The sequence below is a fragment of the Melozone crissalis genome, unplaced genomic scaffold (genome assembly GCF_028551555.1).
Source record: "Melozone crissalis strain CALT ecotype California unplaced genomic scaffold, PUWL_Pcris_2 ptg000027l_1, whole genome shotgun sequence".
Taxonomy (NCBI): Eukaryota; Metazoa; Chordata; class Aves; order Passeriformes; family Passerellidae; genus Melozone; species Melozone crissalis.
In genome coordinates this window covers 14,338,775-14,365,125 of record NW_026535805.1, presented here as the reverse complement: position 1 = coordinate 14,365,125, position 26,351 = coordinate 14,338,775, and the positions used below count along the sequence as shown (strand labels likewise).

The 26,351-nt window shown below is 38.9% G+C and overlaps 1 protein-coding gene across 4 annotated transcripts in view; it reads left to right on the top strand.

Moving 5' to 3' along the window:
* The window catches only part of PLD5 (phospholipase D family member 5), a 173,145-nt gene extending 148,613 nt beyond the window's left edge, over positions 1-24,532 (top strand). For all 4 annotated transcript variants that reach the window (XM_054279799.1, XM_054279800.1, XM_054279801.1 and 1 more), the window contains 5 exons: positions 6,288-6,485; positions 9,670-9,809; positions 11,579-11,744; positions 15,183-15,297; positions 16,551-24,532. In XM_054279799.1, the coding sequence (XP_054135774.1) occupies positions 6,288-6,485; positions 9,670-9,809; positions 11,579-11,744; positions 15,183-15,297; positions 16,551-16,786 (855 nt within the window). In that variant the 3' untranslated portion in view covers positions 16,787-24,532. The remainder of the gene's footprint in view (positions 1-6,287; positions 6,486-9,669; positions 9,810-11,578; positions 11,745-15,182; positions 15,298-16,550) is intronic.
* The last annotated feature ends 1,819 nt before the right edge of the window (positions 24,533-26,351 follow it).

The window sequence follows — 26,351 nt, the reverse complement described above, 5'->3', positions numbered from 1 at the left end:
TGAAAAATAATGGTGTGGCTGAAGTGAAGTGGAAATTAGTAGAGCATCACAATGCAGTTTTGTGTTCTTTGCCTATTGACCACTGGAAAAAAAAAAAGAGGAGAATATGAAAATTAGCAGCTCATCAAAGATCTTCTCTGCCTTATCATAGCAGCTTTTTGTCATTAGGTAATATTAGTAAAAATAACATACAAAGTTGTAACTTCTTGGGACTTTTATTCTGCATGGTCTACAGCTCCAAATCTATCAAATGTACTTTCTGAAGGTGAGAATTAAAGACCAGTGGACTGCTGGTGGCTGACAATTCAAATTTATCAACTTCAGTGGTACAGTCAGTCCACTTATACCACTTCCTTTCCTTTGGTGAAAACCTGTCATGGTTTTATACGGACATTCAGTGCCAATGCACTCTCTATCAAATGCATCACCTTTTCTTGGTCACATGCTAAGATTTATTTCCAGACAGTGACAGTTTTCCATTTTCAGTGATAGATTGAGTTTCTGGCTCAGGTTGGAATTCCATTTTTTTGTCAAGTGGAAGGGCTTTTTTTCTAGTTCATTAGAACTTCTACCTGGCAATTATTTTCAAATTACTTAAAACCTACACGATAGAAAATTAAACTTTACCCTTAGATGACAGAAATGTAAAACCTACAAAACTCTAGGACATAGGCCAGGCACAAGAGAGATCCAAGTGCAAAACCCACAAGGTGATTAATTTGAGAATGGTTGAGAGCTGAATGTAAGATTTTAAAAATACCATAGGTTCAGTAAACTGTGTATAGAAAACAGGAAAGTTGCACAATTAAACGATTAAATAGTTAATCTCAAAATTTAATCTGTTTGAATTCTGTAAGTAATATTCAAAAGCAATTTGTCACTGTCAAAATAACAGGGAATTCAAGTAAAAACATTTATTGTGCCCTAGATGATTTCTGACATCCAAAGATGCTGTTAATTTATTCACTTTCCAATGGTTTAAGCTAGACAGAGTTTTATTAACTTCCTGAGAAAACAATGCTTTCCCATTTGTATTAATGTTTTCTGTTTAGTATTTCCCAACATCAGTGTAGCTCCCATTTTCTTAGCAAAGGAAAAGAAAAAGTGGAACTTGGAGCAGAAGCAGGACTTTGCTGGATTTGGATTCCACTAAATTACATTAGATTTTAACATAAAGTATGAAGTTTCTGTACCATATCACTAGCCAAGCACAGAAGGAGGATTTTTGTCTCAGGAGTGTCAGGGTAGGTTGCAGTTTCTAGTGAAGTGTTAGCTGAGGCACATCCCTTTGCTGTTGTGGTGCGCTGTAATACCTGCAGAGGTTTTGTGAGAGAGGGGCCAGGCAGTGCTGCAGCCTTCTCAGCCTGTTCAGCATCAGGCTGCACGTTTGGCTTACATCAAAACTGGGCTGCCTGAATGGGGTCGTTACACCGAGTGCATTTGTGATGAGCGCTGCTCCTGTCAGCCTCTTCAGCAAAGTGTGCTACAGCAGTCACAGCAAACAGCTCTGCACAGAGAAACACTTCTTCCCTTTCTCAAATCTCTGACTCTCTCTCTGTTGATGGTCATTCCCATCAGAATGTCCTTCTCCTCCTGCACTGCTGCCACAGGCCACCCCTCAGCTGTCACCTGTGCCTGGCTTGGGATGGGCACACAAATCTGCTCAGCAGATATTGGTAAAGAGAGGTAAAGAATAGATGCACAGAGACAGCCTTGAGTGGTGCTGTGTATGATTGGGGAGTATTCACTCAGTACTAAAGGATACCACATGAAAACATAAGGGAGGCCTGCAGTAAGGATCAGGTAAGCCTGATAATGAAAAAGAAAGTATGTTTGGAGTTCTGAGGAACTGGATAATTAGAGCATGCATTATAAAAAGATTAGTGTACCAATGTAAATATCTGTGATTTGTCTTAAGCTGATAATGAATACATTGTATATTACTTTTATTTAGAAGCTATTGAAATCTGAGGCTTTAGTAATTGATTTATCAGTATGGAGTGATTTTTGTTACTGCATTAGTTTACCCTGTTGTGATTCTGCCTTTGCTCAGTCATTCATTTAGAAACTGGTCATTAAAAAAAAATAGGCTCAAATGCACATTTAAATACACTTTCAAACACAGGCAAATGACAGATGCATACACTTTCCTGTATGCCAAAAGTCTACTTTAGTAAATTTTGTGTGCAATAGGCTACCTGTAGTTAATCCAGAGTTTCTGTAGCACAGGCAAGGGATTTCTGGCATCTGCCAGATGCCAAAGCTTTTGGGCAAGTGGGAATTCATGCCTGAGGAAAACTGCCTGTTGTTTACAGGATCAGGTTTGGATGTGAACAACTACGAAAAACTTTTTCTTTAAGCAAGGGGTTTTCTAGAGCTTCCTGCTACATTTGCCACAACTCAGATACTGCAAGCTGTGAACCAGATTGTGGCACTCTTATGTAGGTCAAATAGTACCTTGCCTACACAGCGGGGTTGTCTCTCAGAGTGGAGCTCAAGGTAAATATAAAAGGAGCTGTCTGGTCTGCACAGTGCAGGGTAAGGACACATGGAACACCCTCTCTGGCCCGTGACCCAAATGTACCTGAAAAGTCCTGCTAACTCTGTTTCTCAGTGCAAGAATCTTACAGTGCTCTGTGTTCACTGCCTGGATTGTTCAGGTTCTTTTCCCATGTTTTTCTTCCTTTTGCATAGGATGCCTATAAATGTACATGGAAAAAGAATAAGGAAAAATTCCTGTTTGTGAAATGCTGCTTTTTGTCCAATTTAGGAAGGAATCCCTCTTCTTGTCATAAAAATTACCATTTTTCTATCTAGGCCATATTTATTACTTTTCATAGCTTAACTGAGCTCTGTAGTTAGAGTATCACTGTACAGTGGGAGGAAACCACATTTCTTAAGCCAAGTATAATTATTCACTCTTCTGGTGCTTTAAGAAAGCCCTTATTGGCAAGGAAGTCAAACAGTAATTTCATAGTTTTTAAGAGTTGCTCTACACAAAGGTAAATGGCATGGGGAAAAACAAGGAAAACCAGCTCCTATATTTTCCATTTTTTGATTGCATGGTACTTTCCATGCATGGTATTTCTTTATAAAGAGGAGAAGAAATCTGCTCAAGAGAGGACACAAAATTTTCTGTGCAGATAACCATTCCTTTCCCCAGTCCCTGGCACATGCCCTGGAAATGTCACTCACAAGCAACTGTACAACTTTACCTTCCAAAAACTTTTGTTCCATTTTGAAGTAATCAATTTGTGACTCCATATTTTCATTTCACATTTATCTTCCTTAGTTTCATTAAGTTTTTGATTTTTTGAGATCATCTTCACTTTAATTTTTAGTGACATTTTCATTACTGCATTAATTGCTCTTAAAACTGGAGATGGAGAAATACTTCCCTTGCCTGAAGAGCTTCTGCCCTGAAGGGTTTTACCTTAACAGATACCTCAAATGATGCTTAGCTGAAGGTTTCCATGATGACAAGTTCAGGGAACAACACTCAGATTTTGATCCTTACAATATAGATGGGTTTTTCTGCTTCTCCTCTTGAGACTACAAAAAAAAAAAAAAAGTCTGCAATGACAGCAGTCCTCAAACAGAAGAGAAAGTCTTTTCCCTTATCTAGATGTCATACCACTTCATACGAAATCTGTCACTACCAGATTCCTGCTGCCCCCTGTGCCCCCAAGATTATAAGCCTTCATGATTAATAGGAAGAAGAGCAGTTTCTCCTCGCCTCAGAGTATAGGAGTAAAACTAGGCTCAGTGTATTCTGAGACAGGTTTTTTTTTGTCTCCAAACTTACTGGGGATGTTGCACAAGAAAGGAGGCTGGTGGGGTTTTACTATGTACATGTATTGTTTGCATTTCAAGGGAATGTATCACCCTAAAGCTGAGAGGGTCACAGGGTGACAGGCTGGCACCGAAACCGGTTTCTTAAGAAAATTCGGTTTGCGCAACAAGCATCAGAGTCGCTGTCTGCCCTCTTCCTATAGCTTTGAATCTACTGTTCAGGCTGAGTTAAATTTGAACTTAAGTTTATAAAAGCTTAATGAAAACAGGCAGCAGAGAATATCTGTGTTTTCCCAGCGAGGGAGAGGAGCCCTGCCTCTATCATGTATTAGGGACTCCCGTGGGGAAAAGCTTCAGAAGCAGGAAAAGCTCTGATCAGTGCTTTGAGATGCCAGCTGCAAGACGCACACCTTGGGAAGGCAGCGTTCATTGCTGGCTGTAACCACACCTCCGGGTGGCTCCCTGCAGCCCGTGTTTGAGCCTGTTCCCTGCGGGGGCAGCGGCCGCACCCAGCCGGGCACCCCCGCGGCTCCGCAGCCGCTCCGGGGAGGCTCCGCTCCCCGCGCTCCCCGTGGGGAGAGGCCGGCGCTAGGGGTGCCTAATGCTTCCTTTGGCACCCCGCCTAGGGGGTGATCTGTGACAGGGGCATTTAACAAAACCCATTAGTGCCCCTGGCTTCCTCCCTATCTCTGCACGAGGAACCACTTAGGCAGAAGGGCAGTCTCTTAATTCGCGGGGCGGGGACGCACTGCAGGCACTCCTGATGCGAGGAGAGTTGCTCATGCAGATGCAATCCTGGCAGCTTCTGGTGTGCAGTGAGGATCCTTTCATCTTTACTTTTAATAGAATGGCTAAAGCGGAATGGTAATAATGGGACTGATAAATGAAAGGAAAACTGTAACCACATAATTATGTCAGAATCAACTAACAGCCATGAAAAGCCGATTAAACCACATTATGCAGATAGATGTAACAGAGTACTATTAGCAAGTCCTCTGCAATGGCATGCCTGGCAATTAAGAGAGCTGTATTGGCAGCGCACAGTGAAAACAGTGCTAATGTATAGTTAAAAATATTTGGAGACAAATAGTGCCCAGACTATGGGGACAGCCTAGAGCTGAATATAGGAGCATCCTCAAAGATACCAGAACCCAGGGGAAAAATTAAAGATGTTATTCCAAATAGATTCTTCAGCTTGGATGTTGGTCATATTTATATTTAGCATCAAAATTAATTTACTGGCTTATCCAGAAATGAAAGACTGCAGTACAGTATGTCTGGTTTTCCAACTCTCTGCAAATTTCAGGTTGTGCAGGCTGACTGATTAAAGAAACTTGCAGAAATATTCTGATTTAGGTAGCAATAAGATTAGGTCTCGTTCCTGTGATTACAACTATTTGGCAAATATTTCAGAATGAGATAGCTCAGTGTTGTGTATCCTTAGGGATGTGGTATTTCCAGGTCAGGGACATGAAGATTGTGTCACCCATAGAATTTCCTTCTCGCTGGAGTATTGTGTTCACCCACCACAGAAAGAGTCAAGGTTCAATTCTACCCTTCACTTTCCCTCTGCCCACTCCTGCAGAGTGGTTCTCATCTGCAGTCAGGGAGAATTGCACTGGAACAAGCTCTGAGATATCATCAGTGCGGGGTTCAGAGTTCCCACAGGCTTTACAGAAAGATATGCTTTTGCCAGAAAGTAGTCTGTGTAACTGTGGAGATCTCATCTAAGGGAATAACATCAGTGGGAGTATTTTGGATTGAAAGGATAAGCATGCTGGAGAGTTCATATTACCCTCATTTTCTTCTTCATGCCAGGCAGACTCCACAGGTATGCTACCAAGAGAGTTTGCCTGCAGAAAACCAGCATGGATCTTTTAAATATTTATCCTGCATATGGTTTTCCCACAAATACATGCAGATTTTCTTCTTGATTTGTTTTAGAAGATGGCTGAAGTACTATTAAATACAGGCAGTGAGAGGTCAATAGCATCCAGGCCCACACCACTCCTTTCTTGAGCTGTTGTAAAGGAAGGGAAGAGAGTGAGCATGTGGTTACACTTTGGTTACAAAAGCCAGACTAAAATTCAGCATAAAATTCTGTCAGCAGCTTAGGTACTAGGAGTGTACAATTAATGAAATCTCTGCGAAAACAAGATTTATGATGATCAAGAGACATGCCTTTACATAAATGAGAAGTGGGACTGTGCTTGTTGAAGGCTAAAGAATTTAATTTTACTCAGCTGTCTGTATTTACTTGGACTATTTTTCCTCATAATTTATATGTGAGAATGTTGATGCTTACAGAGTGCTTTCTGTGAGAGAAAAGTATCATTATCATTATCATTAAAAAGTATCATTATCTCCCTTTTAACATGTGAAGAAACTGGCACCCAGAAAGCTGGGGTACCCAAGGTGAGGTTTTTGTGTTCTTGCTGTATACTTCAGATCCATCAGCTAAAACATCACTAATGATCCAACTTTTAATTTCACAGATGAAGGAACTTGGCGTCATCGTATACAACTGCAGCTGCCTGGTCCTGGATTTACAAAGGATATTTGCCCTGTACAGCTCATTAAGGTATAAGAATAAAGTACCTCCAAGTTGGTCTAAGAGACTCTATGGAGTGTACGATACTCAAAATAAACTGACGCTGCAGCTGAACGAGACAAAATCAGAAGCTTTTGTGTCGGTAAGTTCTGGAATGAGTTCCAGGGGTTGGGGGGCAGTATAGGGAAGAAGTGTACTTAACCCACAAGATCTTTGAAAGACCTGGAAATTAAAAATATCACTTTTTTTTTTTTTCAATTCTGGTTTCTATGACATGGAGTTTGTCAGGACTTTAGATACTTCAGGATTTCATTTGAGCATTATTCAATTTCCCTTTCTCTGCAATGTTCAGCACTTTTCTCGTTGTGTTCAGAAAACGATACAGAGACCCTTCAAATTAAATTCTTTTATTTATACTAATAGGTAGAATGTGAATGACTTGGGAGTAAATGAACCACGAACCAGACAGAGAAAATGATACAGAATAAGCAGAACTTGCATTTTTATCAATGTAATTTATAAGGATTCACCCTATTGCAAAGCATTCATACTTCTGTACAAGATCATCTACTTCAGCTTTATTTTTAAATGACATTTTAAAACTTCTAAAATCCAAGCAGTTATCCCCATGGAAGCACTGTCTGTGTCTGTATTTTTAATGGAAAGAAATTGAGTCCTCCATCTTATCAGTGATGTAGCAAAACTGGAAAAAAGTACCCAGTGAGATAGAGAAGATGGAAGATGTGGAATGTCATTAATTTTGGAGTGAATTACATGAGTGTAAACCACCCTTTCAAAATCAGGAATATAAATAAGGTTGCTGAGAGTAATTTTCCATTCTCTATAAAACAAGGGCAAAACCACCATTGCTTTATAGCCATATTGTGTCTAAAACAGCACAACACACGTAGCCCACTATTAAGCTGTACAGCCACGGACATCAGACAGTGCAGATGGGTTGTTATACAGGGCAGGGTTCCCCTTCTGGGCACCAGGCAATGTTCTGCTGCCCAAGATTATTTCTACTCTTACAATCAGTGGACAGACAGAGAACTATTTTGGAGTGAAAATGTGGAAGTGCCTAAGACAGCCACAATTAATAGTGGTCTGAAAAAATGGACACTTCCATTGATTCTGGAGAATCTTAAGGACTAGCTTACATGAGAGACAGAATTTTGGACAGTTTGCTAATGCACTATGAAATGAAATGCTACTCCTTTCTAAGAAATCTTTAAGAAATTGAGAAATCCTGCTGAAAGTTGATCCTGGAAGTGAACACAGAATTGAAAGCTGGTTAAGGCTCAGTTTAAGGAATCTGGGATCCTAGACAAAGGCAGATGGAGAGAGACTCCACCTTTTTTTTCAGTTTGCAGAGTGTTCCCTTCCTCTGTGATTTTTTCCTTTCCTGTTGGCATGGAAGCCTCTGCTCTTGGCACTTCACTTTAGAAAACAAAAGGAAGGACTCAGTGGTACCCAGAAGCTCAGATCACTGAAGTCCAGCTCCAAGAGCTAACTGAATTTTCTATCCACAGCCACTTGGGCTGACGTGCCGCTCTCAAGTGCAGTCCTGGAGTTGCTTGGGACTGACTTGGTGGACTAAGTGTTAATGCTGCTGTGTGTTCCTGAGCTAGTGATCAGAAGGAGGTTCCCAGGCAGTTCCCTTGATGCCCTGGCAGTCCTGCCTGGGGCAGAAACAGGCTGCTGCCTCCCTGTGGGTTCAGGACAGCACACCCTGAGCAGGGGCATGGAAAGGTGCTGTTCTCAGCCAGAATAAAGGCCTGTTCCTGGTAGGTGAAGAGGAGGAACAAGTGGGTGCTTGATCAGAACAGCAAGTGCTACACAACATGGAGACAATTCCTAAGCCAGTCCGTGGCTGCGGGGCAGGGATCAGCTGTGCCACAGAGTAAAAGTGGAATGTCCCAAAGCACAGTGCTACAGTGAGAGTTTTTACTGAGATTTTTCTCCTAATTATCTTCAGGAAGTCCTTCACTTTCAGATGTAAATAAATATTTGTATTGAATGCATCCGAAGAAGACAAATGCATGACAATTACTTTCTTCAGCTGTTCTGTAACTTTAAAGTTCAAGAAAATAATACAAGTGTTAAGAATAACATCTCGGAGCAATAACCTCCAAAAAATGTCAGATAATTGAAATAAGTTATATTTAATATTTTAACCATATTTAAATCCCTTTACACTTTCTTCTTGAGTTGAAATTAATTTTTTGAAAACTTATTTCAATGTTTGTGCTATATAAAACGAGCGCCATACACAGTCATTGGATTTTTTGTTATACTTGGGAATCATAGCTTAGTGTTGCTTAGCAACAAACTCATCTTTCAGACTGGATGATAAAGTATAAGAGGTTTTGGTTTTTTAGTGTTCAGGAATGGATCTGGAATATTGGTCTTGAAATCTTGTTACGGTTAATTTTCTAGTATTTTCTGTACTTAGTTGTAGTAAATCCAGTCAGTAAGAACACCAGTCAGTAATAAGAAACCACTGTGACAGGCAGTGTACTGAAATTAAGGAAGACTAATAAAACCCCTGGAATCTTTCCCTAAAGGAAAGATGCCCATCTGGATGCCAGCTGCAACCCAAGCAAGTAACAAAGGTGAGAAGGTGATACAGTGGCAGGAAAACACCTGTTCCAGCTGGGTTAAAGTGCCTTTGACAGCCTCTGTCCCAGGAATGAAGTTGTTGCCTGCAAGCAGCTTGAAAGGGGGGTTCACTTTTCTCTCCCTGCTTGTGCAGCAGAGTAGAAAGTCCTGGGCACGTCTGCCACAGATGAGCAATTTCCACTGGCTTCACCTTGCCTTCAGCCCCAGACAGAAGGCAGAACAGCTGCATTCTGGGTTTGTACCAGCTCTGTACTGGGAAATTCATACCTGAAGCTTTGTTTTAAAGATAAGTTTCTTCCAAAACTGCAGCATCTCCCTGCAACTGATATAAAACAATTCCTGCTCACAAGTGAAGGATCAGGCTTATGTGGCAAGAACATATGAAGACTCCAGCTAATAGAAACCAGTCCTGGGGCTCTTTGGAATAAAGTTCTCTGAAATTACAGCTTCTTTCATGACAGTGGATGTTTTGAAGTCTGTGTCTTTTGCATCTTACCCACAGTTACACCTAAAAGGTGAAGCTTTTGAGGGCCAAGTAAGCAAGTAACTTGCCTTTGTAGCTTTGAGTATTCTGGCAGGACAGCTGAAGGCATTAGTTAATAATCTCTGCTAAAATAATGGATACTACTTCTCATCTCAAGAAGACTGAGGGGGAGAGAAAATAAATAATTTTTAATACCATATTTGAACTTTTCCTTTCACAGAACTCACCTAAACTCTTCTGCCCCAAGGACAGAGTCCTGGATATCGAAGCTATCTACAGTGTTATTGATGATGCCAAGCAGTTTGTGTACATTGCTGTCATGGACTACTTGCCCATTGTCATCGACACCAACGCCAAACGGTGAGTGTCCAGGCCCAGGCCCAGCTGGTTACCAAAATGCCAGGGGGGGTGTGCTGGGGAAAATGAACCCACGGGAGGTTAGTTACTACTGTGCACCTTTTCTTGGGGCCCAATTCTGCTCTTATTGAAATCAGTGAGAGTCCTGCCATTGACTTGAATGGGAGCAGAATTGGGACCTAAGAGGACATTTCCAGTTCTGGGTCCTAAGCTTTGGATCTGCCTGTTGAAGGAGATCAAAAATTGTCTAGTCTGACCATCTGCACATGACTGGGACCCAGGAATATAACAATCTGCTTACATACAAATCCTATTTCTTACACTATTACATTGACTATTCTGAGACCACAACTACTGGCACATTATGAGTATCATTCAGATATCCAACATGACAAAGTGTGTGTGTGTGTGTGTGTGTGTGTGTGTGTGTGTGTGTGTGTGTTTTAAGAGAGAAATAATGTGTGGTGACTTGTATACAGTGTGGGAAATGTCATTATCTTACTGGCATGCACATATAAATGAAAATTCCCAGTTCAGAATAGATTACATGTGAACGATACCACAGTTTGGTTAACTGAGAGGTGCTAAAACAAACAAAATCACATAATTTTTGAACAGACAAGTTTGTATGGACCATTAAAAAGCATTTATGGACCCAACACTAGAGCCAGAGTCCATCAAAACCATCCTGCTCAGGAGGCAAGTATCCACTGGTCCCTCCTACTCTTGATAATGCTCACAGTGAATTTAGAATCTAGCAAAGCCTGCTATTCCATCTATGCATTTTATTTGAACACAGTTAAGCCAAACTAAGCATGTGGTTATGTACTCTTTTCTATTTAGAGCTGTTCTGTTCAAATTTTTCAAAAAATAATTACCATATTACTGATACCAAGCATAAACTGCTCTAAGTCTATGAGAGAGCTTTTTCAGTAAACTCATTATGTACAGCCTCCATCACAGGGAAAGAATCATGGGCAGTGCTGTAGGAACCTCAGTCTCACTATATGTATCTCTCCTACTTCCCCTTTATGTTGGAAAGCATCTTAGTATGTAGAACCACTACAGTGTTGTATGTTATCTCCTGTGCTCCTCCTTACTTTATTCTCTCTACTGGATTAGGGGCATTCAGGAAAGCCACCAATGAGAATTCTTCAGCGTTTTTTCCTCATTGTGCCTTTGTGTTTGAGGCACTGCCCCAGTTTCTCTGCCTTGCCAGTTCCCAGTTTGTGCTTCTAAGTTATTTTCTGGCATGGTAGAGCTCGGATTTCATTAGCCCTGGTGTTTTGATGCTGCTGGAATGTAGAAAACATGCATTTTTCTTTGCTTAATTCTCCTTGCCCTGACCTGCTCCCACCAAATGTCAGGAATACAGAGCTAAATGCCAATGGTGAGGATAGCACCATGGAAGCCACCATCCCATTCCTGGCAGAATTCCTGCAATCCTCATCACACAGCATCCTCCTTAAGCGACCCATCTCATCTGCTGCTCCTGAAGGACGCAGGCACCGTGCACAGCAGCTGTGTTTCCCAAGGAGAGATTACAGAGGGCATTCCAGCCCCCAGGCTGCGCTGTCCCAGTGCGGAGGGGTTAAAGAAGGGATGCCAGCCAGGGAGAGAGGCGGTGTCCCAGTTCCCTGACCCAGGGAAATCAGGGAAATCCTGGGTGGCCGTGTCTGGGCTGGCCAGCAGCGCCCTCTGCCTGCGGCTCTCCCAAATGTTTTAAAGTTTTTAACGTTCTCTGCAAATGTTATCTTCTTCTTTCTCCACAGGTACTGGCCGTATTTAGATGGGAAGATAAGAGAAGCATTGGTTTTACGAAGTATTAAAGTACGACTTCTCATCAGTTTCTCAAGAGACACAGATCCCCTTACTTTTAACTTTGTTTCATCTCTGAAAGCTATTTGCACTGAAGTTCCAAGCTGTAGTTTGAAAGTTGTAAGTATAATCCATATTGCTTTAAAATAGAAGATATTCCCCACCCCCACAAAAAAAAGAATCAAGAAAATGTAACAACTGAGAATTTTTTCTGTTATTATCAAAGTCTTTAAATTCCATTAAATATCAGAAAATGTAAAGTATTGAACATTATTTACTCCTAGTCGTAACAGAACTCAAAATTAAGTCAGAAAAATACATTGGTGCCAAAAGACAGTCAGTGTGGTGGACAGCCCGTGCAAAACACCACGTGTGGTCTCTCACAGCAAAACCCACAGAGTGAACTGTAGCCACTGGTCATGTTTATACTGTGATATAAGAGTCAATCTGACAGCACAAAAATGTGATTTAGTCTGCATTCTCATAACCTTACTGTTAAGCTGTGTAAGCATCTGCTTTTCCTCCAGTCAAGTGAAAAGTACAAGAAAAAATAATGAAGATTTTACATTAAATTCAGACTACAAAATGAAAACTGTGAAGCCCAGAAACACCACTCTGGGGCTGCACTAGAGAGGCAGTACAGGAAAGTGAGAAACACCATACAAATGCATTAGAGAACAGAATGTATAGTGACTGCTACTTCCAGTGTAACACACTTCACTTTTATGAAATTGAGGCACACTGGAAATCAGCCACCTGGGATCCTGGTGGGAGGATTTGTGAGGTTTTTTGTTTTGTGTTTTTCAGGTAACAGTTCTAAATAATCAGCTGGATTATGTTGATTTCCTAAATTAATAATCCCGTAAATCCTTCTGGCTTTTTGAAAATTGACAACAATTCTAAAAAGGAAGTACTATTTCTTATACACACAATAAGTGCATTATGCATATCTAGAAACAGAACTTTTTGTTATAATGTATGTTGTTATTATAAATTTCCTCAGTAAAAAAACAGCCTAAAGTGTGGGTTTAAGTCAAAAAAACCCATACATAACTGACTCTGTTTAAGCCACTTCAATTTTAAGTAAGTTCCATATTTTTCCATATTTATCATCAAAATTCTATTTACATACTCAAAATTTTTTTTGCAAGGGGTACCTAATACATATATTCATTGCCATTCACTTACAGCAGGTAAAATCTTTTGTACAGAATTTATCTTGTCGAGAACTAAATGGTAAAAGGAAAAAAACTACTCCTCAACATCTGTTCTAGGTGAATAGTCCAGCTAGAATCTCTGCAATTAGAAAAGACAAAACCAACTTTCAGTAAAAAAATCAGCTGTAGAGAGTTGTAAAGATACAACACTAAGTCATTTACCTCTGTGCTGTGCATCACATTTCCCAGTCTGGGAAATGGAACCACTGTCTTAAATAAACCTTGGTATTTGTAATAGCCCAAGGGTCAGACTTTGCTGGTATCAATTTGATTTTGGCTGAAAACTGTGCCATAGGCTCCATCTCAATACTCTTTTAATTAAAAATGCATGTCAGATGAGCAACTGCTTTTTAAAGCTGCATTTCTTCTGTATTCATCTGTTATAGCCAGGATCAAAGTGAAACAAAACTATGTGTGTGTACAGAGGAGAAAGAATAGGTTAAAAAAGTAAAAACTAACTTTTAACTATTGAAAACATTCCTTTTCCCTCTTGGTTCTGCTTTGGCGGTGAGAAAACATAAACTAACCTCAGTACAAAAAATACTGTCTTGCAGACGTGTATTGTGTGTGTTTATATATGAAACCACTGCAATTTTAAGAGAAACCTGTTACAAATTCTGATTGAAATTACACTTAAATTTCTAGGCTGTCACAATACCTCTGTATGGTTCTGACCAAAATGCCACACACACCTGCACCACATGACCTCCTATCCCCATGTTGTCCTGTTCTTCTGGGGATCTTACAAAGCATACTCAGTAACTTCTTTTTTTTTCATTTAGCTTTTGATCCTTGTGATATGCCTTGCCTTGATTGTTTTTTGGGGTTTTTTTTTCTTATTCCTGTGGAAAGACCAGTTTGGCTTGAAAATTTGCAGTGAGTGCCAATGGCTGGCTGCTGCTGCAGGGTGCACTGGTTTGCCAATGGTCATCCCAGAGAAGGAGATGCAGATGTAATTTCTCTGCTGGATGGGAATCTCCTCCTGGTTTCTCCTGGTTTCTGACCAGGCTAATGCAAGTTTTGGTATTGCCTTACTGCAAGTGTAGAGTTAGGGCACTGCAACCCTGTTACACCTGGCATTTTCAGCATCTCCAAATCCCATTCACAGAGGCATTAATAATTACTGATTTCAACTGAAACTGTTTTGAGAATGCAAATTCAATACAAGCACTCTGAAAAAATTGGAAGAACTTGCACCTAGAAAGCTTTGTTTGAGGACTAACTAAATGCTATAAGCACACAGCCAAAGGGCAAGCAGTAACCTGCATATCAAACTGCTGCTGAAGCAGGGAGCTCCGTCCTATGCAGATGTGCTCATGAAATTAAAGCTTGAATCAGAAAGGGCAGACTCAAGGTGAAGAGCTCACCATTGTGCTTCTTGGGACCTTAATTCCTGTGTTCCTTAAGTTTTGTGTACTTTACCCTGTAAATGAATCTTGTGTGCACAAATGCCTGCTCCAACTCTGAAATGAGCAGCAGGAAGGGGCCAGCTGCTCTGTTGGGTGCAGTGCTGAACAGAGAAAGGTGTGTGCTTTGAAAGGGCCTGCAGAAGTTATGACCTAGAACAAAACTGTCTCTAGACAACTGGAAAACACAAAGGAGTGGCAAGGAACATCTATCTACAGCTAAGTTATTCTTGATTGTCTACATTTATCTATTTTTGAGTTGTGCAGGTGTATTCTTGCTCATTTTTGTCTGTTACTGATCAGATGAGGAGGGCATATCGCTCTAAAATTATAAATAAATAAACAAATAAATAAATCTTCCTCATACTTCACTCTCCAGGGTAAAACATTTTCTTCCTGTTGCCTAGAAAATTTGATCTTTTATACCAAATTCAATCCTGAGAAGCTTCTAAATTTCTGAAATGGTAAGTTTCCTGTTGGAAACTATGCAATGTGTGATTGCAGAGGTATTAATTCAGCTGTTGTTGTGTCTGCTGATCCCAATCCTGAAGCAGACTTCAAACCCCAGTGTCCCTTGAAAAATGAGGATACGAATTAAAGAAAAGTTCCTGGCTCTTACCATGGAGAACAGAAAGATGTTGGGGTTTTTTTTCATTTTGTAGCCTTTACTACCTGGCACTGTATTGTTTTTAGCATGCAGTAGCCATATACTTTGTATAGTTCAGAATGCCAAGGCAGGAGTATCACAAACTATGAGAATTGAATTAGAAATACAATGTGCAGCATTTTATTAAAGTTAATGCTTGGCAATAAACACTCAAGGCTCTTCTGTAATTCCAACTAATTTTCAATAAAGATTAGAGAACAGACTGTATTTTTTCTGTCTCTTATGGAGGAATTCTCATTAACCTGTGCTTCCTTCTATTTTATGGCAGAAATTCTTTGACCTTGAGGAAGAGAGTGCTTGCTTCCTTAAAGAACAGAAGAACACTTCCCTTCCCAAATTGAATCGTAACAAATACATGGTGACTGATGGAGCTGCCTATATTGGTAAGTAACCACATCTCAAGAAATTCTAGCTTGTATCCAAAAGCCTGAAATAACAACCTTTTGTAGATGAGCAATATACAGCTGATATGTTCCTTAAGTGAAGATAATAGTTAATTTCTTTGGGAACCTGGCTGGTGACTGAATTTTGAGACTTTGCTCATTTAAAACCGTTTTTTCCCTCTGCATCAGTTTCTCAAGACCAACATTCTGCTTTCAGTATATTAAAACAGACTGAAAACACAAATATAACACAATTTATGAAGCAGGTATAATTATTAGCATATCCTCTTGTTCTGCAATCCAATGAAGGTGGAGTGTTCTCCTTTTCCCATGTAATTACTAAAGCTATGGTCAATCTTGACAAATACTGTACAGATGCTCTTCATCCTCATCATCCAAAGCCTTACTCCATTTACTATAATGCTATTTCAGACACTCTCCTAACATTAGATATGTATCTAACTGGTATTTTGGGTTAAAAGTGTATTTAAGTAAAATTGCTGTGCGGCACCTCACAAAAGGTTTTTTGGTTTTTTTTTACTTGAAAGCATAGCAAAAATTGTCCCTTGTGATGAGGTTTCAATTTACCATCCCTGATAACTTTAAAATTCTTAATGTTTCCTGCTGAAGTAAGAGCCTTGTTTGTCCAAAATACTGCATGTGTTTTAAGTGTATAATTTAAAATACTTACGTTTTACTGAAATACAAAAAAGTAGCTGAAGCACTTGATTTACCTGTTCTCCATTAGTCCAATTAACCTTTCTGCCCTGCTATCCCCAGGATTCAAAGTGCTTATCTGTTACCTTAGATTTCCACAAAGATTGTAATAACTAGCATAAACCAGTAAAATCAATTTTTCTTTCCTCAAATAGTATCTGTCAACAGGTAAGTTGTAAAATATCTACTGGCTTGGAACTCTGAATTGTTTAGACAGGAAAAAAAAAATTCATTTTTAGCACTGAAAAGGCCAGTGAGGAAAGTAAATGGAGGAATAATGTAATAGATGTAAAAAGAAGAGCAAATTAGTTTTGAATAAATAGAAGAACCTGTTTTCACTTCTGAAGATTTAGAGCTGTTAAAACTTCCAGAAACAATCTTCACTACGCGTGGTATGTATCGGAGCTTTTTTTCCATCTCTGCACTGGGGAAAATGGTAGTGTTTCATTCTGGATTGCCTTTAGGGAGATTGGATTTTTATTTGGTTCTTTTTTTAATGTCAGAAACTCACTGTTTATTCCTGCCTTTGCTTGCAGGTAATTTTGATTGGGTAGGAAATGCTTTTACGCAGAATGCCGGAGCTGGCCTTGTTATCAACCAAGCAGACGCGGGGAACAGCACAAGCATCATTAAGCAACTCAAGGCTGTTTTTGAAAGGGACTGGTATTCACATTATGCCAAAAGTTTACAACCGACAAAAATCCCAAACTGCTTTAACCACAAACTCAATAAAGGAACTTCAAATAAGACTTCCATGAGCAATGTGAATTAGAAAGACTATTTTACCGTTTAGTATGGCAATGAAGAATTATGTTGGGGTGTAGCCTTCTTTCATATTTACAGACAAAAGACTTAAAGAAAAAGCAAAAAAAAAAAAAAAGAAGTTTGGTTTGGGGGGGTGTTTTTAGGAAAAAGCACACTTATATTAAATCTGTCTAACCTATATTCTCTATATGGATTATTTAAGACTTTCAAATTTGTTACTTCTGACACTGAATGTCATTTCCGCTTCCATGTAAATTTTAATGTTCCACATTTGAATTTATCAGCATGTGTCAATGTTTCTGTTTTAGGATTTTCCCCAATTGCCAACCTGGCTAGAGCAAACCTTGGGGCAAAATGAAGATTCGAGCTATGAAGTGGCATTCTAAGATCAGTTATTATTGACTTACAGATAGATGGTAGGTGTACTGTAATAGAAAATGTAAAGGAGTTAGCAAAGTTTCACCCATATAAATAATTCCCTTCAAATAACTACCCTGTCATAAAAATACTTACTGGTTTTGAGCATTTACTTTGAGTATCACTGTTCCATGTCTTCTAACTAGCCTTAAAATACATTGGAGTTACAGGACTGGTAATTCTTTCATCTCCTAACAGTATGAGAAATTTTTGAGGGGTTGGAGTTGGCCTCATGAAGTTTGTCATATTCCCTAAAGCCTCTCAGATTTTTTATCAAAGTACTGTGGATTCCTTTCAACAGAACAGTTATTTCCAATTACATGCGTTTCACCTAACAGTGAAAATCTCTGGGTTAATAGCTAAAACCTAGAACTGATTTTTTTCATGTTTTTGTAATCTGAAGAAAATTTCTTCCACACATTAAAGATTTATCATGTGTGAGTCAGCAGATACATGATGACTCATTACTAAACCAATGTACAGCTCAAAATCAAATACTGCTTTTTAGAAAGGCCAAGGGTGCAAAATCATGCAATAATTGTAGTAAAATGATCATACAGTAATGTTGTTGATTTTTACACCTGAAGAATTTGCTTTCCTCATTTCTACTTTAAAAAGAAATAAAAATTGTGAAGTGACATTTTTTTGTTAAAATGGCATCCATATAGGTAAATACACCTGCATGGACAGAAAGTGATGCCTTCATTTAGACCACAGTTTTAGTTTAGTTTTAGTTGGTGTCAAAAGTGTGCCTCTACAATCACAACCAAGTTGCACCAAGAAGCAACTGTTCTATGAAAGTATGAATTTGCTCTTTGAAGAAATACACACAAATGTTTGACAACAAATTTTTCTCCAATCAGAGATGTAATAGCATAGTTTCATAATAAAAATGTTTCACTACTATGCCTCTGCTTCCATTGAAGAAACACAGCCATGAAAGCAAACTGCATTCTGTGTTTTGTTAAATATTCACAGAACCTTTTCCAAAATGATGACTTTTCTTCTCATCTCCTGAAGGCACACTTCAAAAGCAGAGGGCAAAAAGAGAAAAAAAAACCCAACCACATTCCAATGTATTAGTTTAATCTTATGAAGAAATTAAAACCCCACCTTGACATTCAAAACATAGCTTACACTTATAAGGTAAAAAAATTCGAATTTATTTCACAGTGAGCACAACTTAGGGAATTCTAATAAATTAACATCTGCACAACTTCAAATTGTCAGCTAGAGATACCCCACAAGACTAATTATGACCCCAAAAGGCACACTTTTGACAAAGATTTTTGTTTATTTTGGAATTGCAAAGATTTACATCATCTTACTGAAAATAATGATAAATCAAAGAAAACTTTTAAGATTGTCAACTTTTACAGAAAATATTTTGCACAACTCCAATCGTCAATAACATTTTCTGATATTCAGATAAACACATGGCATGTATTAGTTTCACAGACACATAGAAAAGCATATTATCTGACACACTGATAAGAAACAAGTGTTTTAAAAGAAAAAGGTTTCCTGTGTTGCTATGAGGAAAGATCTTTGTGAGGAGAAATTTCTGGATTTTCTTCCTTCTGTATATAATTTAGAGTATGTACAGCGTGTATGGGAGAGATTCCCAGAACTTAACTTACTTGTTGTGGATTTTTTGTTTTGTTTAAGAAATTAATATTAGTCCAGATTAATTACTGATGAAAATTTCAGCTGAGTTGTACCACCAATAACTTTAGTTTCGTGAGTCAAAAACCCACAAAATGAACAAACAAAAAGCCCACCACATTTTTAAAAGCTGATTAAGATAGTTGTACAGTTTCTGAGGTCCCTATGGATAGATGATCTTAAAGCTTGAGATAACCTTAATACCATGACCTTACATAAACCACAAAACAATTCATGCGAACAAAAAAACCCCACTGCCTGGAGTTGTTAATTGTAGCACCTAATGGCAATAATACACAGTAATCAACCAATGTAGGGGATTTTCCCCCCTCCTGCATTATGGATACTGCAAATGTGTTAAGTTTTTTAAATGACATCTTGTATAAAAAAAAGGAGGATCTGAGTGGAACACAAATTTGTCAGACGATAAAGCTAAGCTGTTTACAAAGCAGGATTTATTGATGAAATCAGACTGACCATTGACTGCTTTAGTATAACAAATGATTGTTAAAATGGCTTTACTGCACAGATCCTAGGAAAATGCAGAGCATGACTACTAACAAGATCTGTTAGTTTGCAAATATTTTCTTATTGGCTAGATAAACAGATTCTTGGTGCTTCAATGACCCCCCCCTCAAAGAGCAGATACATAAAAGTATTTTTTAAAAGTGGCAGTATGTTTTGGTTTTATGAATGGAAGAATTTGGGTGGTTTTGAACAACTTTCAATGCAAAATACTGGCCAGCCATCCTAAAAATGGAATGGCAGACTTAAATTTCATTTGGTATAAAGAATGGATCAATACTGTAATAACTGTTTAGAATGGCGTCAGCTCCAAAGTAGTACATAAGGCCTTGACCTATTACATTAGCCAAAAGACAAAGTGCATCCGTGAACTTCAGCTAATAGGAAATTTAAAATACCAGATTATTTTTTGAAACCATATAAGGGGATTATTGCCAATTCTTTGGCCTGGGCAGCACTGTTGCTGTTTAACTAGATTTGCTAAAACCGCCTCAATTTTGGCTTCAGATCCTTCTGCCACTGTAATAAATGGAAGCAAATCCATTACAGTGATTTCACACTAGTTTAGCAGGGATCAGAATCTAAACTAGTTTTGTTTTGCTTCCAATCTCCTGAGTATCACCACTGCACAGGCTATTTCCTAATTTAACAGGGGGTTAAATTCAGGGGGTTCTCACAGACCTCACAGGCATAACCCAAAAGATGCACTTTCTCTAGGCCCTTCTAACTGGTATTGGTAACTCTGTCATATTAAAGGCAATTTCCTAAACAGAACAGTTTTATTCTTAAAGAATATAGACTGCAATTGTTGTTTGCTGCAAACATTTACTAGTGCCTTATTCATACAAGCTTTTGTTTAACTGTTCCTCACCTGAAGTCCTGCTAAAGATCCTGTATCTAGTACTGAGGCATAGAGCAAACTTCCTAAGTAAGAAGACATTGTGATGTTTACAGTTCAGTACCTAAAACTAGAGCCACAAAAAGACAAAAACTGACTGCAAGATGTTGGTCCAAACCACAAGCACATCTAAACTGGAGCATTTTTACCCAATTCCAGTTATAGAACTAAATTTCATAATTTACTCCTGGCTTCTTTATCCAATCATCTACAACAGTTGAATTATTCTGGCTTGCCAAGCTATGAAATCTGAATTCTCCCAATATGTGGCTGCTATGAAAAGCATAATCACAGAAATTCCTGTAAGCACAGCTTGAAGTCCAAATATGACACAGTGGCTTTCCAGATCTTGCATGTTTAGTCTCAAGTTGTTTTGGGCCAGCTACTTTTTCTACCTGAAGCATGAACTAGGATCCACAACTACTCTCACCTCTTGTTTGAAGACCAGAAAGGCAAGGATTATGTGCTACAGCACAATGGCTATAGCTGTACCCTAACAGATTGAGGTTTTACCCTATGTAGGACCAGGTATTCCTCCCAGTAAATTCAGGCTGTGCTGGTGGTTTAGAAGAGAGCCTGAGAAACAAGTAGAAAAGCCTTCAAATGCTATTTTTATTTTTAAGACCTCCCTATTATTTGCTATACTACCAGCTACCTAAATTCTACTCCTTTGTTGAGATTCACACACATAAAAACTGAAAAATTAGGTTCTGTTTCCTTCAAGTTAACCCTAATCTAAGAAAAAATCCAGAAAATGTATAGGGGTTTTTTGTGAGTTTAGCATGTACTTACTGGAGTCATGAGAATGCACTCTTATTAAGATGGTAAAAACATCAGCTGGCTCTTCCAGTTTTTCAATCTGAAGTTCTAAATATCCCTGTCTTAGATGATTATACACTTGACTCCTGAGAATGGCCTTATAGAGTGCACTAAGTTATCTTCAAACTTTCTGGTCTTCAAAATTAACTCTTCATTTTAATACAAATATACTGACTAAATGTTTAGTATGTTTCCAGATGGTAATTTCTGGTGCTGTGTTTTTCTTCCACTCTTACCCTTTCTCTACCTACAGCTATCATATATTCATGGTTTTTCAGTCATCATTATTCCAATGAAATCTATGTAAAGAAACCAGAATGAATCCTTGGTGTGTTTAAAATTCACAATGATGCCTTCTGAGTTGAAGGTACGACTTCTAACACTGCTCCACTTCTAACACTGCAAGGTATAGCAGTTCAACTGATACTGTAGGAGATTGATTTCTTAGCTGTAGTTTTTCACTTTAATTACTGCTGGATGTTATTTATGAATTTCTCAGTATTGAATCAGGTTGCTCTTGGATCATCACTTTGCACAAATGCCTTAGAAGCTTGCCAAACTAGCATGTAAAGAGACCTCATTCAAAATAGTTTAGACAAGAAAAGAACTCGTGCTTTACACTCTGAAGGGTGCTGAAGTCAATGGATAAACTCTGGTCCTATAATAAAGTGGAGCTTTCTATTGTACCTCCTGTTTAGATTAATCCTGCATGGGCTTCCAAGAAAGTCTGTGACAATTGTTTGTTTGAATTACCTTGCCATCAGGAATTTAGAGAATCTGAAAATAATCCAGCTGTATTGAGTGGTTCAACACAGTAATGTCAAGTGGGTTTTCATGAAAACACGTTTGTAATACATATCCATACGATACAAACTACATTAACATGCTAATGTCAGGTTTTCCCTACAGTTCAAAAACATGTAGGATAAAAATCAAGCTACGGCAGCCTATTTCTGAAAACTTTGTTAAAAATAGATTTTAAGGATGTAATCCAATTCTGGCTGCAAGTTATTCTGCTATAGTAATGTAGTCAGCTTTATTTTGTTCACAACAAATTCTACACTGCAATTTTACAGGAAGACTCAATAACTTTTTAACCCTGTAAAATAACCACGATCAATCTGCCTTTAAGAACAGGAAGAAGGTTGATGGCCAATTTAGGCTGCAGATTATAATACAGAATATAATAAAAATAGCTGTCAACTGCAGCATTCCAGAGGATGATTTTGTGCTAATTCATGTTGCATGGCCACAACCATGAACAATATGAATGACATGTATCACAGTGGTGCTGCATGAATACATGGTGGACATTGACTCTCATGCAGTAAAATCCATCCCTCTTGTAAAAGCATAAAATGTAGTAAGAGTAGAGAGGAAGGGGCAAAAAGAGCCAGAGGCAAACTAACTTGGATCGAGTTAATGGACTGGATGCTGACATTAAAGCTCTGGACTGCATTTTTATTTTGTTCCTTTCTCGGCAAAATCCTGTGTTTCTTATGCATCCTCCTTGCTCATCTTTATACGAGTGAACTCCCATGGTTGTTTTCAGAATGAGGAAGGGACCTTTAACAACTACAAACTTATGCTTAGCAGAAAGAAATCAGCATGAATAAAAGTCCATTGATTTCTGTCCAGCAGGTACCAAGTAGTAAAGCACACTATTTGAAATGGGACTCCTCCTTGGACATTAGAAGTTTCTAGTGTAATACAAGCAAAAATTGACAGCGTAGCACGCGCCTGCAAATTTCACATCACACGCGGCATTTGCTTGTGATTTGTTTGTTCTCTCAATGTACAAATACAGTCATCAGACAGATACCATTCTGAACTGCTGATAAACTGGTGAAAACTAAGCACAAGTATCAGGCAATCCAACTTGACACACTCAAATGAGGTAAAGGATTCCTCCCAGAAGAGCTAACTGTATAAAGTTTATAAGTCACCTAGAAGCTAGAATGATTTTCAAATGTAACTTTTAGGGACTTGATGGGGGTTTTAATGGGGAAGGAAGGTTTCTGTTAAAGATTAAAGGCATGCACTGTTATATGTAGTGTCTAAGCAAAACAGCATAAAAATGTAAAATGAGAAGCGCTTCAAATGGAAGTATGTAGACCAACTTTTTGCTGACTGACCTGCTAACAAGTATTTTCTAGTAGATCTCAATCTAGCAGATCTCAATGTTCAATTACTTCACAATAATCTCTTTAAATTACTCTGCAAGTATTCCTTATTTGTATTTCTTCAAGTGACACTGTACCTATATTCAGTGTTTTACTTGAAACTTGACAAAAAAGCAGGATGCTTCTGGAAGCAAACAAAGAACACCAAAGCTGTTTCTTTCTAAAGGTCAGAGGACTTCCTCTCATCTAACTTGTCCTTTTATTGTTTCCTACTTCTTCAGCAACCCACTCCAGGCTGACATTTGTCATGGCTTGAGTAGAAAAGAAAATGAAGTATTTTTAGTCACCTGCTGTTTCTGAAAACTGCTGGCTGCTCAACACGTTCTTGCCCTTTGACAGATTCCTCATCTAATGAGATACTAGAAGTATAATAAAGGAGGCCAAGCACATAATTCCAGGTGCCTCACGTAATTCTTGACCTGGAAAGACACGTATGCCAAACCTGGAAAAAGAGATGGATGGTGGGGGTGGGGAGAATGCTTGGCCAGCTTTAAATGAGGTAGAGGTTTTTCTGATTATATAAATACCTCTTCTGGTGAATTTGCTTTATTCTAGAATGAACCACCCTTTTCCACACAGCCAGATTTGCAGTGACTGAAATGTGTGGCCAACTTCAGCATGAAAAGGTGAGAGGCCAAATGTCCCTCATCTCTATGAATTGAACTAATTTCTTCACTATGTAAGAGAGGTGGAAGAAGCAGGTAACATTCCCTCTTCTGAGGGAGTAGGCCAGGTTGCTACTAGAAATAGAGCTGATAAGGTTTCTAAAAGAAGCAAAGATCTTGCGCATCTGACTTCTATTATTTCTCACAAGATGGTGCATCTCTACAGCTTTTGTACCAATTTCTTTGCGGCAAGCTGTCAGACTTCTCAGGAAAGCTCCGTTTCCTCCTTCTCCCTATGCTCAAGACAGTTGTGACATCTGCTTTTAACAATCTCCAGATTCTTCAAAGACATTTCTAAACTAGGCTGTAAGAATTTTCCCTGTGAAAAGGAAAAATGAAGTGCAGGTTCAGTGAGGAATCGAAAGAACCTAGTACAAATATTAAAATACATAAGAAATCAGGATCAAAACCACAAGGCATTCTCATTTTTGCCAACAAATGAGACTTGGGAAGGCAAACAAAAGGCTAATGCAGTACCTCAGATTAATGGGACTGGAATTTATAAACCAAAACTCTTACTTTTATGGACAGTCCCCACATCTGAACTGCTGCTCTCAGTATGGAGAGATGCAGTGAAGAATCAGAGAACTATACAAAGATTTCAGCATTCAAAGCGTTATGTCCATTTCTCAATGTATACAGCTTAAAAGATAGGCTAAAAAATGGGATTATGTGTATATTTATACAGATCTGACTGCCAAATAATCATTGAAAACCAGTCACTTCTCTTAGCAGTTGTGTCTTCAGATATCACCACAGAGATCTTACTGAATATGCCTGGAGAAAGGCAGAAAAGCAACATCTGTGGCAGCAAGTAAGCCAACCACAAAAAAGCTGCAAGCCCATTTTCCAAGTGCTGGTTGATACAATAAAAGCATTCAAGTGTCCCCATCCAGCTCAGCTTCCAAATGTCCTTGTATCAGATTCCAAATACAGACTTGAGGCTCCTCACACACAGACTCAGAGACACGTCCTCAAAGGAAAAATCAGTATCTTTGCTAGAAGAGCTTGGAAAATCTCTAGCACAATTACTTGTTCCACTGCTGTCCTACTCTTAAATAAGGCTGACAGGAAATAGTACAGCTGTCTGGAAAGGGCCACATATCCTTTACTAGAAAATGCAAATATGCACACAAAGAGACTCAGAATAATGAGTTACCAAAGTGGACTCCTGGCTGCAGCACAGAGGGACATCAGTGTCACCATTTCTGATAGCACACACCAAAGCCATCTGCTCACCTTGTCATTCGCACACTGCATGTGGGCCAAAGCTCACTTTTAAAAAAAAAACAAAGGACAGTGTTTCTCTCGGAATGAAACATTCCAGAGAGGATTATACTTGTTTTTTTCTTTTTAATAGAGAGAACAGCAATCACTGCCCTACTTTTCTTCCCTTTCCACACTCCACTTTGCAAATTAGCAAATGTTTCCACCATCTCTGCCTCATCTTTTTCCTTTTCAAGCTATTTCCTGAACTCTGTTTCTGAATCCCTTGCTGCTGCTGCTTTGTCTGCAAGGATGAATCCCTGCAACTTGCATTGTTGGTGCTGTAACATCCTACAAGGTTACTTCCACTAGCTTTACCTGAAGTGCTCAGAAGGAGGAAGTGCATGCACACACTGTTTAAAGACACACAAATTACTATGTATGAAGACAAGGGAAGTCAGGGCAAAAGCAGAATGCAGGCAATACCTGGACAGGGAAGGGGTCTAAAGTCATACTCCTCAGTCCGATTTCACTTTGGCACACCCAAAACCTGTATCAGGATCTAGAGCTCAATTTTGCAAACCTTGCACAACTAACACAAGCCTTGCCTCCAGGTATTCTGTTTGCTGTTGGCCTGGAGTCACTCTCCAGGTTAACCTGCCAAGCTAGGCAATAACAAGCGAGTCAAAACCACAGACAACTTCAAGCCACGAGACCTCACCTTTATCCTCCAGGTGGCATTTGGCCACAGAGGGGTCTAACCTGGGTACTTGTCATCTTGTGACAGTGAAGATGGTCCAAGCTCACCATCATATACAACATCACTACATTCAAAAGAGCAAATGAAAAATATCAGCTCTCTGCAAATGTATTTTAAATCTCTGTGTGTGACTTTGGCACTGCATTTTATTCCCCAACACAATCTAAAAATATCAGGAGTCCTGTGTAGAGTTTGCAGAGCAAAAAGGGTGTGTACTATATGTTTCCTACTATACCTCTTCTGATGGAATAAATATCAAATAGAAAAATCTGTCTAAACTTATTTTGAAAACTGCATGGCCAGCTTATGCAGTAGCTAGATATGTGGCAAGGTTACAGCATTACTCTCTAAGGAGAATACAATTAATATGTGTATATCTTTTGTTCAGTTCAAGCACTGTGTAGTCTCCAAGTTCAGCTATGAGAAGTAGGGAT